The 16,345-nt window shown below is 47.6% G+C and overlaps 1 protein-coding gene across 40 annotated transcripts in view; it reads left to right on the top strand.

Moving 5' to 3' along the window:
• Positions 1 to 3,923: 3,923 nt before the first annotated feature.
• Positions 3,924 to 16,345, top strand: part of PPIP5K1 (diphosphoinositol pentakisphosphate kinase 1) — a 40,010-nt gene continuing 27,588 nt past the window's right edge. For 9 of the 40 annotated variants that reach the window (XM_060401881.1, XM_042235362.2, XM_042235358.2 and 6 more), the window contains exons 1-17: positions 3,924 to 3,956; positions 9,467 to 9,562; positions 9,830 to 10,004; positions 10,432 to 10,627; positions 11,079 to 11,169; positions 11,396 to 11,481; positions 11,784 to 11,938; positions 12,069 to 12,170; positions 12,634 to 12,795; positions 12,955 to 13,076; positions 14,265 to 14,366; positions 14,584 to 14,670; positions 14,791 to 14,866; positions 14,982 to 15,091; positions 15,178 to 15,260; positions 15,646 to 15,777; positions 15,952 to 16,073. In XM_060401881.1, the coding sequence (XP_060257864.1) occupies positions 9,858 to 10,004; positions 10,432 to 10,627; positions 11,079 to 11,169; positions 11,396 to 11,481; positions 11,784 to 11,938; positions 12,069 to 12,170; positions 12,634 to 12,795; positions 12,955 to 13,076; positions 14,265 to 14,366; positions 14,584 to 14,670; positions 14,791 to 14,866; positions 14,982 to 15,091; positions 15,178 to 15,260; positions 15,646 to 15,777; positions 15,952 to 16,073 (1,773 nt within the window). In that variant the 5' untranslated portion in view covers positions 3,924 to 3,956; positions 9,467 to 9,562; positions 9,830 to 9,857. Of the gene's footprint in view, positions 4,723 to 5,440; positions 5,740 to 8,279; positions 8,518 to 9,466; positions 9,569 to 9,829; positions 10,005 to 10,431; positions 10,628 to 11,078; positions 11,170 to 11,395; positions 11,482 to 11,783; positions 11,939 to 12,068; positions 12,171 to 12,592; positions 12,796 to 12,954; positions 13,077 to 14,264; positions 14,367 to 14,583; positions 14,671 to 14,790; positions 14,867 to 14,981; positions 15,092 to 15,177; positions 15,261 to 15,645; positions 15,778 to 15,951; positions 16,074 to 16,345 lie in introns of those variants that run through there. The other 31 variants (XM_060401877.1, XM_060401857.1, XM_060401876.1 and 28 more) reach the window with 12 other exon arrangements.

Genomic DNA, 16,345 nt, shown 5'->3' with positions numbered 1-16,345 from the left:
TAAAAAACAGAAGAAGGAAGGACTGATTATTACTTGCTGCAAGTGAGTGGAACCCTGGGTATCTCTCCCAAAGCAGTGTCTCCCCAAACGGCAAAGTTGGTGAATTTTTAAGCTATGGATACTTGAATACTCATAAAGAGGTGAGACCAAGCAGGACCCGAGGTAGGGGTCCTGGGCATGGAAGTCTTACTGTGTCCCCTGTTTCTTGATTGTTGTAAATAGGCTTCAGCCCCCAAGAACTTCCCTGGGTTCCAAAGGGTAGATCCAAATGGTCACTAGTCAAGGAACGGGTGGGGGTGGGGGTGGGGTGGGGAGCAGAAACAAAGAAGGAACAATAAAAAAACTATAGTGCAGGTGAAACAGTTTACCTCAGATTGGGACCTGAACTCCCGTACCAGGACTCAAATGTAGCCAAAAGCCAGTCTGGGACTTGAACCCACATGGCTGGGATCCAAACACAGCCAAAATCCATGGTCTTCCGACTGAAGTCACAGAACTGGTTTCAGCACTTAATGAGGCTCAGATTCTTGATGTCTTATCGCAGAAAGAATTCAGGGAGAAACAAAGTGATACGAAGTGGATTTATTCAGAGAGAAACACAGTCCATTGAGTGTGGGCCTTCGGAAGAGGGCGAGTGAAGCCTCAAAATGTAGTGTCATTAGCTTTTAAGTGTTAGTAGCTGAGTTGTGTCGACTCTTTGCGACCCCTTGGACTGCAGCCTGCCAGGATCCTCTGTCCATGGAATTCTCCAGGCAAGAGTACTGGAGTGGGTAGCCATTCCCTTCTCCAGGGGATCTTCCCAACCCAGGGATCGAACCCAAGTCTCCCGCACTGCAGGCCGATTCTTTACCATCTGAGCCACCAGGGGAGCATCCCCCTGGTTAGCTTTTATGGGCTGAGTAATTTCAAAGGCTAATGAATGAGAGGATTATTCCAACTGTTTGGGGTGAGGGGGTGGAGATTTCCAGTCACTGGGCTGCCACCCACTTTTGATCTTTGATGGTTGACCTTGGAACTGTCATGGCACCTCTGGGTGTGTCATTTAGCTTGCTGATGTGTTACAATGAGGGAGTGTATACTGAGGATCAAGGTCCAGGTCTCAGAGCAGGCAGTCCAGGTCTCAGTCTTGGTCTTAGGCAGTTGATTCTAATCAGTTTATGTTGTGACCTCAGGCTCTGTCATTCTTTAAAGGTTGTGCCCTGCCTCCTTCCCTTCTGTTTCGCAGGGGCTTCCCTGGTGGCTCAGGGGCAAAGCATCTGCCTGCAAATGCAGGAGACATGGGTGGAAGGTCCCATCCCCCAGGTGGAAGATCCCTGATCTGTGAAGATTCCACATGCTGCGGGACAGCTAAGCCCAGGAGCTGCAACTACTGAAGCCCAGATGCTTTAGAGCCTGTGCTCGCAGCAAGAGGTGGTAGGGGTGGGGGTTTAGTCGCTAAGTCATAACTGACCCTTAGATACAACCCCGTGTAACTTGTAACCTGTCAGGCTCCTTTGTCCATGGGATTTCCCAGGAAAGAATATTGGAGTGGGTTGCCATTTCCTCCTCTAGGGCATCTTCCCGACCCAGGGATTAAACCCTCGTTGGATTCTTTACTGCTGAGCCACCATTCCCTGGTGACCCCACAAGAGAGGCCACTACAATGAGAAGCCTGCACACTGCAACTAGAGAGTAACCTCTGCTGGCCACAACTAGAGAAAAAGCCACATAGCAACGATGACCCAGCACAGCCAAATAAATTTTTTAAAATTATATATATATAAACTATAGTGCAGTTAAAGTAGGATCCTGGTTCCTCCTTAAGGAATATACATAACAATATGCTTAGTTCTACAGGAACAAAGCCTCCTCCCTTGCCAGTTACCTCTTGGCAAGTTGATTACACTGGACTCAATGAATCTGCCTGCCAATGCTGGAGACATGGGTTTGATCTTCCCTGGTTGGGAAGATCTCCTGGAAAAGGAAATGACAACCCACTCCAGTATTCGTGCCAGGAAAATCCCATGGACAGAGCAGCCTGGTGGGCTACAGTCCATGGGGTTGCAAAGAATTGGACACAACTGAGTGACCGAGTACACACACAAGCCACCTCCCAACCCCGCCCCTAGGTGGAAGATGGTAACTTCAGGCTGAATAACAGATTCCTGGAGCACTGCCCTATTACCTCACCACACCAATTAGAGGAAAGTAACATGCCTGCAGCCCTCACCTGGAATTTTGCCTATAAAACCTTTTCCCCAAAAAAACCTTCGAAGCGTTTGGGGTTTGGGGGCACATGTCACCTGTTCTCTTTGCTTGGCCTTGCAATAAACCTTGGAGAAGGCAATGGCACCCCACTCCAGTACTCTTGCCTGGAAAATCCCATGGACGGAGGAGCCTGGTAGGCTGCAGTCCATGGGGTCGCTAAGAGTCGGACACGACTGAGCGACTTCACTTTGACTTTTCACTTTCATGCATTGGAGAAGGAAATGGCAACCCACTCCAGTATTCTTGCCTGGAGAATCCCAGGGATGGGGGAGCCTGGTGAGCTGCCGTCTATGGGGTTGCACAGAGTCGGACATGACTGAAGCGACTTAGCAGCAGCAGCAGCAGCAGCAATAAACCTTTCTCTGTTCCAATCTCTGGCCTTTCAGTTTGGCCTCACAGAGCTTTCAGCACACAAACTTGCTTTGTAAAGGAACTTGGAATTGTCTTGACCAGGGAAACCTGAGTGAGGATGCAAAGATAACAATACAAACACATGCAAAAGGCTTTCATATAATCAGTACCCTGTGAGTTAGAGTTTCCAGTCCTACTCTCTCACAAGTGAGAAAAGAGAGGCTGAGGGAAATCCAGTGACTTGTCCAAGACTGTACAGCTACCAAAGGCAAGAGAGCAAGCAATGTGTGGAGATAGGAGTTGACTTGTTCAGACTTCCAAGTCTGTCCATTTTATTGTCTCCTTCATAAGTAAGTCTCTCGTCCATCTCTCAAATTTCTGATTTGTTTCTGTTTCTGTCTCCAGAACCACTTTCACTCTTCTGTTAATATTTGCAATGTACATTTATTGGATCCCTAGTGTGTTGAAAATCAGAGACATTCCTTTGCTGACAAAAGTCCGTATAGTTAAGGCTATGGTCTTCCCAGTGGTCACATACGATTGTGACAGCTGGACCATAAAGAAGGCAGAACACCAAAGAATTGATGCCTTTGAACTGTGGTGCTGGAGGACTCCTGAAAGTCCCTTGGACAGTAAGGAGAGCAAACCAGTCAATCTTAAGGGAGATCAACACTAAATATTCACTGGAAGGACTGATGCTGAAGCTGAAGCTCCAGTAGTTTGGTCATCTGATGCTAACAGACAACTCACTGAAAAAGTCGCTGATGTTGGGGAAAACTGAAGGCAGAAGGAGAAGAGGGCGTCAGAGAATGAGATGGCTGGAGGGCATCACCGATGCAATGGACATGAACTTGGGCAAACTCCAGGAGATGGTGAGGGGCAGGGAGACCTGGCATGCTGCAGTCCGTGGGGGCACAAAGAACTGGACACGACTGGGCGTGAACAACAACCACCACTACATCTATCATATCCCGTTTTATTTTACAAGACAAACAGAAGACCTGGTTTTGTCCTCAAGGAGGTGCAATGGCAACAGACTGCCTTTTTCTCTGCATCTTGCTTCTCCCCGCTCCCCCTACCCCCCCACTTTGTCTCACTGGAAAGTCTCTGTCTAGACCAAGCATATGGACGGTGGCGACGCAGTTAGAAATCGGAGAAAGAACGTCAGCTTGCACTTCCTCCCTAGGGCCACTAGAGGCCACCCGCCTCCGCGCAGAAGCGCCGGCCAACGCAGCCTGACTCCGCAGCCGGTGCGCGCCCTCCGCTGATTGGTGGCACCGAAGAGAAGTTGCGCTTTGATTGGGCCGCTGTCAGGTGTCGCTGCCGGCAGGTTCGGCTGCGCGAGCGCAGGGAGGCGGGTGAGTGAGGGCCCGGGGCGGTGGGGGAGTGGCTGGGGGCTGGGGGCGGTATCTGAGGGGGTGGGCTGGGTGGAGTGGGCTCCGTTGGTGCTGAGGGCCCTGGTTGGTAGTGGCCGGGGGCCGCTCTGGGAAGGGAGGCAGCGCAGAGGCCTCAATGTCAGCGAAGGGAGAGTGAGGCGGGGAAGGCGGGGGCGGGCAAAGGCTAGAGGAGTCAGGATGGGCGGTGGTAATCGGGACAGGGAGCCGAGTGAGGAGAGCGCAGAGGAGGGGGGTCCGCGACAGAAGAGATGGGCGCGTGAGGTCTGCGTGAGGAAGAGGGGTCCTGCCGAGCCAGGGCGTCTGCAGGGGAGAGGGTCAGAGTGGGCAGGTCCGCATGGGGCGAGGTGGGAGTGGAGTCGAACCGGAGAGTCGGCTGGAGGAAGGGGGTTTTTGGAGAGAGGTGAGCCTGGAGGGAGGGCGCGTGGGGAGAGTGGCCCACAGACAGCCTGTGGGGGTGGGGGGTGGAAAGCACTGAGGGTTCCAAGTAAATTTGTTACCAAGAGCGGTGACTCATCGGGGTCTGAACCACTACCTAAGGCTGGGGAGACAGTGAGGGAGAGGGTTAGTCGGATTGTTCACTGGATCAGTTGATCAGTGACGGAGGAGAGCGCGGTAGTTCAGGGAGTCAAGGAAGAGTCATTTTAGCAAGTAGGGAAAAGAAAGCGAAATGAGGGAGCTGATACGGAGAACAAGGGGATCAACACATTTCATCGGTGGCAGAAAAAGGGTATGTATGAATCATTCAAGTCTACATCCAAAAAAAACAACCAAACAACAACAAAAAACACTGCATCAAGTAGGAACTAAGGGGTCCACTGTTGAAGGAGACAATGTTGATGGTCTGAGGAGTTTTAACTGTGTTGGAAATATTTCTGCCTGGACTCTGTACTGACCTTTCTCTTTCACCACTAACCGGGCCCTACAGCAAGTGCATGGTGGTTAAAGAAATTAGAGGACTAGGCAAGCAGCCCTAAATTCTAAGGGAGAAAGAAATTAACACAGTTTACCCTCCCTCAGTCGGTAAAGAATCTGCTCACAATTCAGGAGACCTGGGTTTGATTCCTGGGTCAGGAAGATCCCCTGCAGAAGGAAATGGCAACCCACTCCAGTATTCTTGCCTGGGAAATCCCATGGACAGAGGAGCCTGGCGGGCTACAGTCCATGGGGTCACAAAGAATTGGACATGACTTAGCGACTAAACTACTTACCCTCCCTTCTGGGCTTCCCTGGTAGCTCAGCTGGTAAAGAATCTGCCTGCAACTCAGGAAGATTCCCCTGGAGAAGGGATAGGGTATCCCCTCCAGTATTCTTGCCTGGAGAATTCCACGGATGGAGGAGCCTGGCAGGCTACAGTCCATAGGGTCACAAAGAGTTTTAGAAGCAACTAAGCATAGCACAGCACCCTCCCTTCTATCCCTTCTCTTAAAACCTGGGTCTTCTGTGTTGCAGGCAGATTCTTCAACATCTGAGCCTCCAGGGAAACCACATCCCATCTCTAGATCCAGTTTAACATAGATGTTCCTGAGGAGATTATACCCCTGCCCCTCCCTCTCCTTACCTACTGTCTCCCTCCCTCCCTTGCTTCCTTCCACTTTGCCCTAGTAAGACTTGCCCTTTAGGCAACTGCAGAGTCTGAAGTTTTCTTTTGCAACAAAGTATTAGGAAAGAGAGAGGAGGGGGAGAAGAGCAGGGAAACCAGCCCTGGCTGTTGGAACACCAAGTTAAAGCCCAGCTTCTCCCAGAGGTACATCTAAATAAATCCTGGCTTATTTCATAGCTATTTCTGTCAGGGTTCTATTTTTGCTTTGTTAACTATGAATTTAGACCTTTCATGTTCCTTCAGCTCCACATTTGTGAACACAATTTCCTTTGCTATTCTATTACCATCTCTTGTTATAAAGTTAAAATAGAATTTCAAGAATGTGATAGTGTACATTCAGTAGCAAACCAGGAAGGGCTTGGTGGCAGGAAGTGTGAAGGGTTAGGAATCTTAGACATAGAAAAAGCTGTGCTTCAGAGAAAGGATAAAGCCTGCCACAAACTTTGGCTTGCTTAAACTGTACAGGGACCTTGAGAATGTCACAAGTCATGGAAACTGGGTCAGGTCACTAGAACGGAATTCAAAGAAGTAGCCTGTAATCAGGAGGGGTGTGTATGTGTAAGACCAGCGGTGCACAACTGGAAATGTTAAGTCTAAGGAGAGCATTGTCTGGTGGTGGAACAACAGAAAAAAGCAGGTGGTGAAGACTAGAAAGATCAGGATCTGTATAAAGATTAGCTGTGACTTTCTAATCAAAGCTTCAGAGTTCACTTGAAGTGTAAGGATTTAAAATAAAAATACAGAAAGGAGTTATTGAAGACTACTGTACAAGTCTATAAGTCATTCTGTTTACTTACGGAGTTTGTGGCTTTCATTAGATCCATTGGTCAGTATTTCTGAGAACTTTTGCAGAATGTAGAAAATTGCTGATATGACTCAATTTCATTTTGGGAGAAAAGAATAACAGGTACTTGTATTCCCACGATTTAGTGCTAACAGATGTGTCTAATTATGTATGCAGTCATAAACATTTGTAGCATTTTTATTTGTACAAGTAAAATTGTCCTTCATGTATATTTCTGCCTTTTGAATTTGGAAGCTATTCATGTTTTATATAGCTTTGATTCATTTTTAAAAAATTGAAGGATAGTTCATTGACAATGTTGTGTTTCAGGTGTACAGCAAAATGATCCAGATATATATATATATATATATATATACACACACACACACACATATGTATACTTTTTTCAGATTCTTTGCCATTATAGGTTTTTTTATTTGTTTGTTTTTTGGCTGCACCAGGTCTTAGTTGCAGCACTCGGAATCTTTAGTTGTGGGATCTAGTTCCCTGACCAGGGATCAGTCCTGGGCTACTTGCATTGTAAGCACAGGGTCTTAGGCACTGACCCACCAGGAAAGTCCCTTCATTATAGGTTATTACAAGATATTGAGTATAGTTCCCTGTACTACGCAGTTGGTCCTTGTTGTTTAGTTATTTAATTTATAGTAGTGTGTATGGAGAAGGCAATGGCACCCCACTCCAGTACTCTTGTTTGGAAAAATCCCATGGACAGAGGAGCCTGGTAGGCTGCAGTCCATGGGGTCACTAGGAGTTGGACACGACTGAGCGACTTCACTTTTCACTTTCATGCATTGGAGAAGGAAATGGCAACCCACTCCAGTGTTCTTGCCTGGAGAATCCCAGGGACGGCGGAGCCTGGTGGGCTGCCTTCTATAGGGTCACACAGAGTCAGACACAACCTTAGCAGGGAAGCAGCAGCAGTGTGTATATCTTAATCTTAAAGTTCCTAGTTTATCCCCCAATTTTCTCTTTTTTTGTGGGGAGGCAGGGCTGGGTTTTTCTTTGCTGGTTTTTCTTTTCTTTTCTCTAGTTGTGGAGAGTGGGAGCTTGTCTCTGGTTGCAGTATGATGGCTTCTCTTGTTGCAAAGCACGGGTTCTACGGCACACGGGCTTTCGCAGTTGTGGCCCATGGGCTCGGTAGTTGCGGTTCCCAGACTCTAGAGCATGGGCTCAATAGTTGTGGCCCACAGGCTCAGCTGCTCTGAGTCACGTGGTATCTTCCTGGATTAGGGATTGAACCCAAGTCTCCTGCTTTGGCAGATGGATTCTTAACCACTAGACCACCAGAGAACCCTGCCCCTGATTCATTTTTGATAATTGCTATTAGTCAACCATTTGTATATACTACATTATATTTATCATTCTTTAACTTGTGACATCTGAATTGTTCTTAGATTTTACCCTTACCAACAGTAGGTCATGAATATTCTTGCACATGTCTTCTTACGTGGGAAAATTTCTCTACAGGGGGTTTCTCAGCCTTGGCACCACTCACATTTTGGACTGGACAATTCTTTGTTGTGGAGGTATATGCTATGCCCTTTAGAATGTTTGGTAGCATCCTTGGCCTCTACTCAGTAGATGCCAATAGCACCTGCCGAGTTGAGATAACCAAAAGTGTCTCCTGACAATTGTTTCTTGCACAGTATAATCACAGTTAGTTAAGAACCACTACTTCTATATGTGTACAAAAGTGGAACTTCCAGGTTGTTCTAATTCAATTTTAACTCTTAAGATATTACCAGAGCTTCCCAGGTAGCTCAGTGGCAAAGAATCTGCCTGCCAATGCAGGAGACATGGGTTCGATCCCTGATCTGGGAAGATCCCGCATGCCACGGAGCGACAAAGCCCGCCCGTCACAACTGAACTTGTGCTCTAGAGCCCAGGAGCTGCACCTGCAGAGCCCATATGCTGCAGCTACTGAAACCCTTGCGCCGTAGAGCCCATGCTCCACGACAAGAAACGCCTCTGCATTGAGAAGCTTGAACTGCAACTAGAGAGTAGCCCCCACTTGGCGCAGCTGGAGAAAAGCCCTCTCAGCAAGGAAGACCCAACACAGCCAAAAACAGATAAATAAAATTATTTTAAAAAAATATTCTCACTGATAATGGCTCTAGGTAGGTTTTTTTTTTCCTCATTGTAACTTCTGTTATGAAGGACCTTGGCCTAGACCAGCCTTGTGTCTGTGTACCCTGTGACAGCAGAGAGAAAACTGAAATTTGAGTTTGAGAATAGGTTGGGGCCTGTTGTAGGGATGCCTGTATCCTCAATTTCCCAGCTAGCACTAGCCCTTTTTTCTTGAACAGATTTTCTGGAATTGGGTGTTTTTCTTTTAAGGTAAGTAGATGAAGGAGAGTCAGGGCAAAGGGATTTTAATGTTCTTATACAATGCTTAGAACATATGGTGCCCCCAATCAATCAATCAGAAGATAGAGGTGAAGAGCAAAAGCAACTGAGCTCTCTCATTCCTCTGCTCTTGAACTGTTGTTGTTGTTCAGTTGCTAAGTCATTTCCAACTCTTTGTGACCCCCCTGGACTGAAGCATGCCAGGCTTCCCTGTCCTTCACTATCTCCCGGAGATTGCACAAATTCATATCCAATGAGTTGGTGATGCCATGCAACCATCTCATCCTCTTTTACCTACTTCTCCTCCTGCCCTCAGTCTTTCCCAGCATCAGGGTCTTTTCCAGCGAGTCAGCTCTTCGCATCAGGTAGCCAAGGTATTGGAGCTTAGTTTCAGCATGCTTCAGCTTTAGCATCAGTCCTTCCAATGAATGTTGATTTCCTTTAGGATTGACTATTTTGATCTCCTTGCGGTCCAAGGGACTCCCAAGAGTCTTCTCCAGCACCACAATTCAAAAGCATCAATTGTTTGATGCTCAGCTTTCTTTATGGTCCAACTCTCACATCCATATATGACTCCTGGAAAAACCATAGCTTTGATTTGACTGATCTTTGTCAGCAAACCGATGTCTCTGCTTTTTGCTGTTGGGAGGTAGAGGAAGGCTGGGAAGATTTCGAATGAATCCGAAGTTGAAATGCCATTCTAGCCTTCTTTTCTGGTAGGAATCAGCAGTGGCCCTCCATGAAGAACTGCCTTTCCCATTTGCTGCTGGAGTTAATGATTTTTCCTGCTGGCAGAATCAGGGACATGCCAGCGCGGTAAGGGTTAGTCCAGTAATTCTCATCCCAGGCTCATGGTTGGGGGTGGAGTGAGCAGGGAGAAAAAGGGAAACCTTGATTTTCTCTCGGGGGTCTTTATAGTCATTGCCAGTCACAGCCCACGTGCCTCCTTCCCTGTTGATCACTGTAGCTTTGTTTCCTGTTTCCCCTTGTAGTTCCCTCTTATTTTCTCATCCCCCACCCCCCACCCCCACCCACTACTGTGGGACTTGGGTTCTGAGCTAACGGGGATCCCCTCCATTTCAGGGCGGGATGAGTGGGTGCCCCGGCGGGGATGTGGTCACTGCCGGCCAGTGAGGGCGAGAGTGCCACAGCCCACTTCTTCCTCGGAGCTGGAGATGAGGGGCTGGGCACCCGTGGACTCGGCATGAGGCCGGAAGAGAGTGACAGCGAGCTCCTTGAGGATGAGGAGGATGAAGTGGTAAGACGGGGACATGATGTCACTTGGTGTTGGGACCCCCGCCATAGTGGAGATTCCATAGGATTGAGACACCTCCTCCCAGTCTTCCCAAAGGCTTAGACTCCCGGTCACAAACAGGCCCTCTTGATGCAAGGGAAGGGCGGTGAAGACTGGTTAGACTGCCTCTCCTTAAAGGCCCTCTGCTTGTGCCCGCCTCCTGTTGGCTCATGATTATTGCTTCTCTGACTCTTCTGCCTGAGTACACATATCCCACTGTGGCAGGAGGAGTCCCTGCAGGAACCCCAGTCTAGGCCTGAGTTAGGAGACAGCCTGAACCCCCAAGTCCAAAGTCCTGACAAGAAACTCTGCCCTAAGGAGATGATGAGGCACTGTTCCCTGATAAAGGTGGTTCAGGTGAGAAGTTCCTGACGGCACTTCCTCCTGGTAGCCTCCTGAACCTCAGATCATTGTTGGCATCTGTGCTATGACCAAGAAATCCAAGTCCAAGCCAATGACCCAGATCCTAGAGCGACTCTGCAGGTTTGACTACCTGACTGTTATCATCCTGGGAGAAGACGTGATCCTCAATGAACCTGTGGAAAACTGGCCATCCTGCCACTGCCTCATCTCCTTCCACTCCAAAGGTTGGTGTCTGTGAAGAAAAATGGGAAGGAGTGGTGTTGGGAATGCTGGACTGGGAAATAAGGCTCTCACTGTCAAATAAGACAAATAAGTCGTCCTCTCTTCCCGATGCTAGAGAACAGTGCAAAGGGATTTGCTTTTCCTACATCTTGGAGAAGTTGCTGGGGTTAGTTTAAAGCCCATATTCAAACCTCAGGACAGCTCTAAGGTTCTTCGGATCTCTGACAGAATCAGTCTCTGGAAGGACCCTACAAGTAGTTTCTGTTTGGCTTTTTTCCTGATGAATTTTCCAGACTTGCGAGGTTGGGCAGGAGGATGAGTGCTGGGTTGGACGGGTTGTGGAGCTCAGTGGCAATGAATAGCTTTAACACGTTTCTGTTTCTCTTGCTGTTTTCTCACTGTTTCTTTCTTTCTTTCTTTCTTTCACCTCTCTATTTCCTCTCTCCATCCCAGGCTTTCCCCTGGACAAAGCTGTTGCTTACTCCAAGCTTCGAAACCCTTTTCTTATCAATGACCTGGCTATGCAGTATTACATCCAGGATAGGTACAGCTTTCTGTTGACTGGGGGTATGGGTGGCCCCGAGATCACGCCTGTTTTAGAGAACCCACTCTGGGAGGGGCAGAGTCAAACAGACATGCCGAATTGTTGTACCAGACCCTCTTGAGTTCTGTACACCGGTGTCTCCCAATTCCTGTGTGAATAAAATCCCTAGCCTCTCCCCTCGTCACCTGCCCCCACCTCTCCCAGCTAATTTATTCGGGGGTAACAGGAGGGAGGTGTACCGGATCCTGCAGGAGGAGGGTATTGACCTGCCTCGATACGCTGTGCTCAACCGTGACCCTGCCCGGCCTGAGGGTGAGTACCTGGCCTCGTCCACTCCTGCCCTGCCCCTCTTTCTGTGACTGAGCCCAGTTCTCCATTCTCTAGACAGCTATGTGCTGCCTGTCTCTGTGAGGCGTTGGTTACTGGACTATGGGTAGAGCTAGAGCCATGGGTCTTTGGATAGAATCTGAGACCTCTTATATAGATGTTAGTTACCATATCTATTATTAAAGTATGGTCATAGAAATTTGAGGGTGATGGAGATTAAAACTCAGAGAAGTTGGGAGTTGGAAGCATTCTTGGGCCCTAGGAATGACCACACACCTACCTTTCAGAGTGCAACCTGATAGAGGGTGAAGACCAGGTGGAGGTAAATGGAGCCATCTTTCCCAAGCCCTTTGTGGAGAAGCCTGTGAGTGCAGAGGACCACAACGTTTACATCTACTACCCCAGCTCAGCTGGAGGAGGAAGCCAGCGCCTCTTCCGTAAGGTGTGGGAGACATCTGGGGAGGCAGAGAAGTAGACAAGCAAGAATGAAGTTGTGGGAAGGGAAGCTGGGAGACTTGGGGACAAGTTAGAGACAACCTTTTTTCTTCTCCCCCTTCCTTTTTCTCCTGAAGATTGGCAGCCGAAGCAGTGTTTACTCTCCAGAGAGCAGCGTCCGAAAGACAGGCTCATACATCTATGAGGAGTTTATGCCCACAGATGGCACAGATGTCAAGGTTATGGTGGATACGGGGATTTAAGAGGTTATAAATGTCTCAGTGGGGTGGGGTGCTTGTGAAGCAAGTAGAAGTGTAGGGAAGCAGGTATAGAAAATAAAGTGTGAGTGGGATTGGCTTTCATATGCAGGTGAAGATAAGGATTGGGGAAGTAGGTATTTGTATTGTCACTGTCAGAGTGAGGGCAAGGGTAATGTGGAAAATGGAATAATGTTGGTAAGTTATTTCTTAGTAAGGACTAGATGATAGTTTTAGAGTCCCATGGAGAAACTTTCATAATGATACTGAAGTTCCATCTCAGTGAAAAAAAAAAAAATGTCAGTCTTCTTGTTCTTAATACTCAGGGGATTTGTTTGTTTTGTTTTTGTTTACTGGGAAACTAGCCTACAGACATGACGTTCATATTGCCTTCTCATATACAGGGTGAGCTGTGGGCATACTCAGTGATGCTATGTACCTGCAGGTGTACACAGTGGGGCCAGACTATGCCCATGCTGAAGCCAGAAAATCTCCAGCTTTGGATGGGAAGGTTGAACGAGACAGTGAGGGGAAAGAGATTCGATATCCAGTCATGCTGACCGCCATGGAAAAGCTGGTGGCCAGGAAAGTCTGCGTAGCTTTTAAGGTGAAGGGAGGCCCCTTGGTAGGGAGGTTGTGCAGGAGCAGGAGGGGTGCAGGGGAGGGGCTGTGGCATGAGGGAGAGGTTGGCGGGCGAAGCTGAGGAGGAAGCGTGTTCTCATCTTCCCTTCTCTCTTGTTCTCACCTTCCCTTCTTCCCCTTGCAGCAAACAGTTTGTGGTTTTGATCTCCTCCGTGCCAATGGTCACTCCTTTGTGTGTGATGTCAATGGCTTCAGTTTTGTCAAGAATTCGATGAAATACTATGATGATTGTGCCAAGATTCTAGGGTAAGGGACACAGTGGTCTGGGCTGGGGAAAATGGGCTTAAAGAGGAGAATAGCAAAGTTTTTACTTTAAAGACACCTTGTTTTGTTGAACTTTGCAGGTATTGTGTTTTTTTACATTTTGAAGGTTTGTGGCAACCTTTGAGCAAGTCTGTTTTCACCATTTTTCCAACAGCATTTCCTAACTTCATGTCTCTGTGTGACATTTTGGTAATTCTCACAGTATTTCCAGCTTTTTCATTGTTATTATGCTTGTCATAGTGATCTGTGATCAGTGATCTTTGATGTTACTGTTGCAAAAAGATTAGAACTTGCTGAAGCCTCAGATAATGGTTAGCACTTTTAGCAGTAAAGTATATTTTAATTAAGGTATGTATATTGTCTTTTTAGACGTAACACTATTGCACACTTATTAGACTATGGTAACTTTCATATGTACTGCCAAACAAGAAAACTCCTGTGACTCACTTTATAGAGATATTCACTATATTGCAGTGGTCTAGAACTGAACTCTCAATGTCCCTGAGGTCTTCCTGTACTTTAAATGCTGTAAAAATGATTTAAAAGTGAAAAAGAAAAGTAGAGAAAGGGCTCCTCAACTCTCTTGCCTTCCCAACATGGCTCTCCCCAGAGGGAATTACTGTTAACTGTTTTAGACATAACAATATGTCTTTTTCTTCTGTATATAAACAGACTATTTATTGTACTAAATGTGATCATACCATAACACTGTCTTTCAACTTGACTTTTTAGTATGTAAAACATTCAAAAATGTTTAAGGAATGATGGCTATGGTGAGTATTGGTATATTCACCATTGAGCTTAAGAAATAAAATATTAAGAATATAGTTGAGGGAATTCCCTGGCAGCCCAGGGGTTAGGACTTGGTGCTTTCACTGTGGAGGGGCCAGGTTCAATACCTGGTCACAGAACTAAAATCTTACAAGCTGTGTGGTACAACCAAAAAAAAAAAAGCAAGCACATAGAACTGAAGCCCCTACATAACCCTTACTAATAACATCCCCTCCCCTCCCACCCAGAGGTAAACACAGTCTTTATTACAAATACAGGGATTGTTTTGCATGTCTTTGGACTTTATATTAACATATCGTTAGTTTTTTTGAACTTCATTCAGGTGGGTAGTTCTGGTTCATTCATGTTCATGTGGGTTCTTCATGTTTCTCCTTCTAGGAACACCATAATGCGGGAGCTTGCCCCACAGTTCCAGATCCCGTGGTCCATCCCCATGGAGGCTGAGGACATTCCCATTGTCCCTACCACTTCCGGCACTATGTGAGCAAAAGTAAAAGTTAAAAATCTGGAGTAACCACTTAAGATATCTTAGACCAGTGGTCACTTCCTGCCCCTGTGCCGTCTGACCGGTGGAGCCTACCTGTATTCCTCATCTCAGATAGTCTTTCCTGTGTTCTTCCACATGGCGAGTAGGATGAAATGGGTGGCGGTGTGGGGTGGGATGAGGAAGTGGCTCTAACAGGATTCCCTATCTTAGGATGGAACTTCGTTGTGTCATCGCAATCATTCGTCATGGGGATCGTACACCCAAGCAGAAGATGAAGATGGAGGTGACACACCCAAGGTAAAAAGCCGAGTGTTCTAATCTAGACAAATACGTTTTTGTGAGGGAAATGGGGAGGGGCATCTCCCAGAGGTTTTTGCCTTTCTCAACCCATACTGAAGCTTCTCCTCCTTTCTTCAGATTTTTTAGTCTATTCGAAAAACATGGTGGCTACAAGACAGGGAAATTAAAACTGAAGCGGCCAGAGCAGCTACAGGTAAGATGATGAATCTGGCTGGCAGGAGCAGTGCTATGAAAAGACAGAGGCCAGGATGAAAGCCTAGCCAGCCAGGACTTGGCCTCCTGCGTGGACACACTATTATTTCCTCCAGGAGGTGCTGGACATCACACGGCTGCTATTGGCTGAACTGGAGAAAGAACCAGGTGGTGAGATCGAGGAGAAGACAGGGAAATTGGAGCAGTTAAAATCCGTGCTGGAGATGTGAGAAAGGGAATAGGAAAAAGGGTGTCAATAGCCATAAGAATTGGGTGCTGGGGTAAAAAGCAAACTGTGAGTTTATCCTGCAGGTACGGTCACTTCTCAGGCATCAACCGGAAGGTGCAGCTGACTTACTACCCTCATGGAGTAAAAGCTTCTAATGAGGGGCAAGGTGAGACATAACACTTCTTTCCTTTACCACTCACATCTTTTATTCTTGAACCCTTAGATGACCTCTCTCCCAAATTACCTTTCTGGGCTCCTCAGAAGTCTTAACATTTAGATGTCCCCACTGTTTTCCTTGTGCTTCCCCACTTTCTCAACAGTAAAGAATCTGCCTGCAATGCAGGAGATGCCGGTTCGATCCCTGGGTTGGGAAGATCCCCTGGAGGAGGAAATGGGAGCCCACTCCAGTATTCTTGCCTGGGAAATCCCATGGACGGAGGAGCCTAGTGGGCTGCAGCGCATGGGGTTGCAAGAGTCAGACACCAATGAGCGACTAAGCACACACTGTTTTCCTTAGGTCTAGACCTGTTTACTCCCTCTTATTCCTGCAGATACACAGCGGGAGGCTCTGGCCCCATCCCTCTTGCTGGTACTGAAGTGGGGTGGAGAACTGACCCCGGCTGGCCGTGTTCAGGCTGAGGAGCTGGGGCGAGCTTTCCGCTGCATGTACCCTGGAGGACAGGGTGAGTGTCTGGGGGCATGGCGGGGAGGTGTCGATACATAGCAGGGCTGAGATAAGATGATTAGAGAGTAAGTTGAGGAAACAAAGGGACAGAGATGTTGGGGAGGTTAAAGGGGGAATGAGCATTCTTGGATGTGTATAGCCGTCCATTTCTGGTCTTCCCCTTTGGCCCCAGGTGACTATGCTGGCTTTCCCGGCTGTGGGCTGCTTCGTCTCCATAGCACTTTCCGCCACGATCTCAAGATTTACGCCTCTGATGAGGGCCGTGTCCAGATGACTGCCGCAGCCTTTGCTAAGGTGCTCACTCTGGTTCTCCCACAGTCCCAGCTTCCATTAGGTAGAGAAGCAGAGTTTGGAGAACTAGTCAGGAAATTTCAGAGGATTTGTGTGCCAACTCAGAGGAGTTTCTGCTTGTGTATGACTACATCCTATGCTACTGAGAATAATTAATGGGGTGGGCTCCTTGATCTGCACCCCAGCTCCCCCAAGCCAGCTCTCATTTGATCTCTGGGACCGTCGAAGCCTAGGGCAAGTGGAGTAGAAGGAGAACTTGACAGACTTCGTGCTTT

The sequence above is a fragment of the Ovis aries genome, chromosome 18 (assembly GCF_016772045.2).
Source record: "Ovis aries strain OAR_USU_Benz2616 breed Rambouillet chromosome 18, ARS-UI_Ramb_v3.0, whole genome shotgun sequence".
NCBI classification, from domain to species: Eukaryota; Metazoa; Chordata; class Mammalia; order Artiodactyla; family Bovidae; genus Ovis; species Ovis aries.
This window is presented reverse-complemented; position numbering and strand designations above follow the sequence as displayed.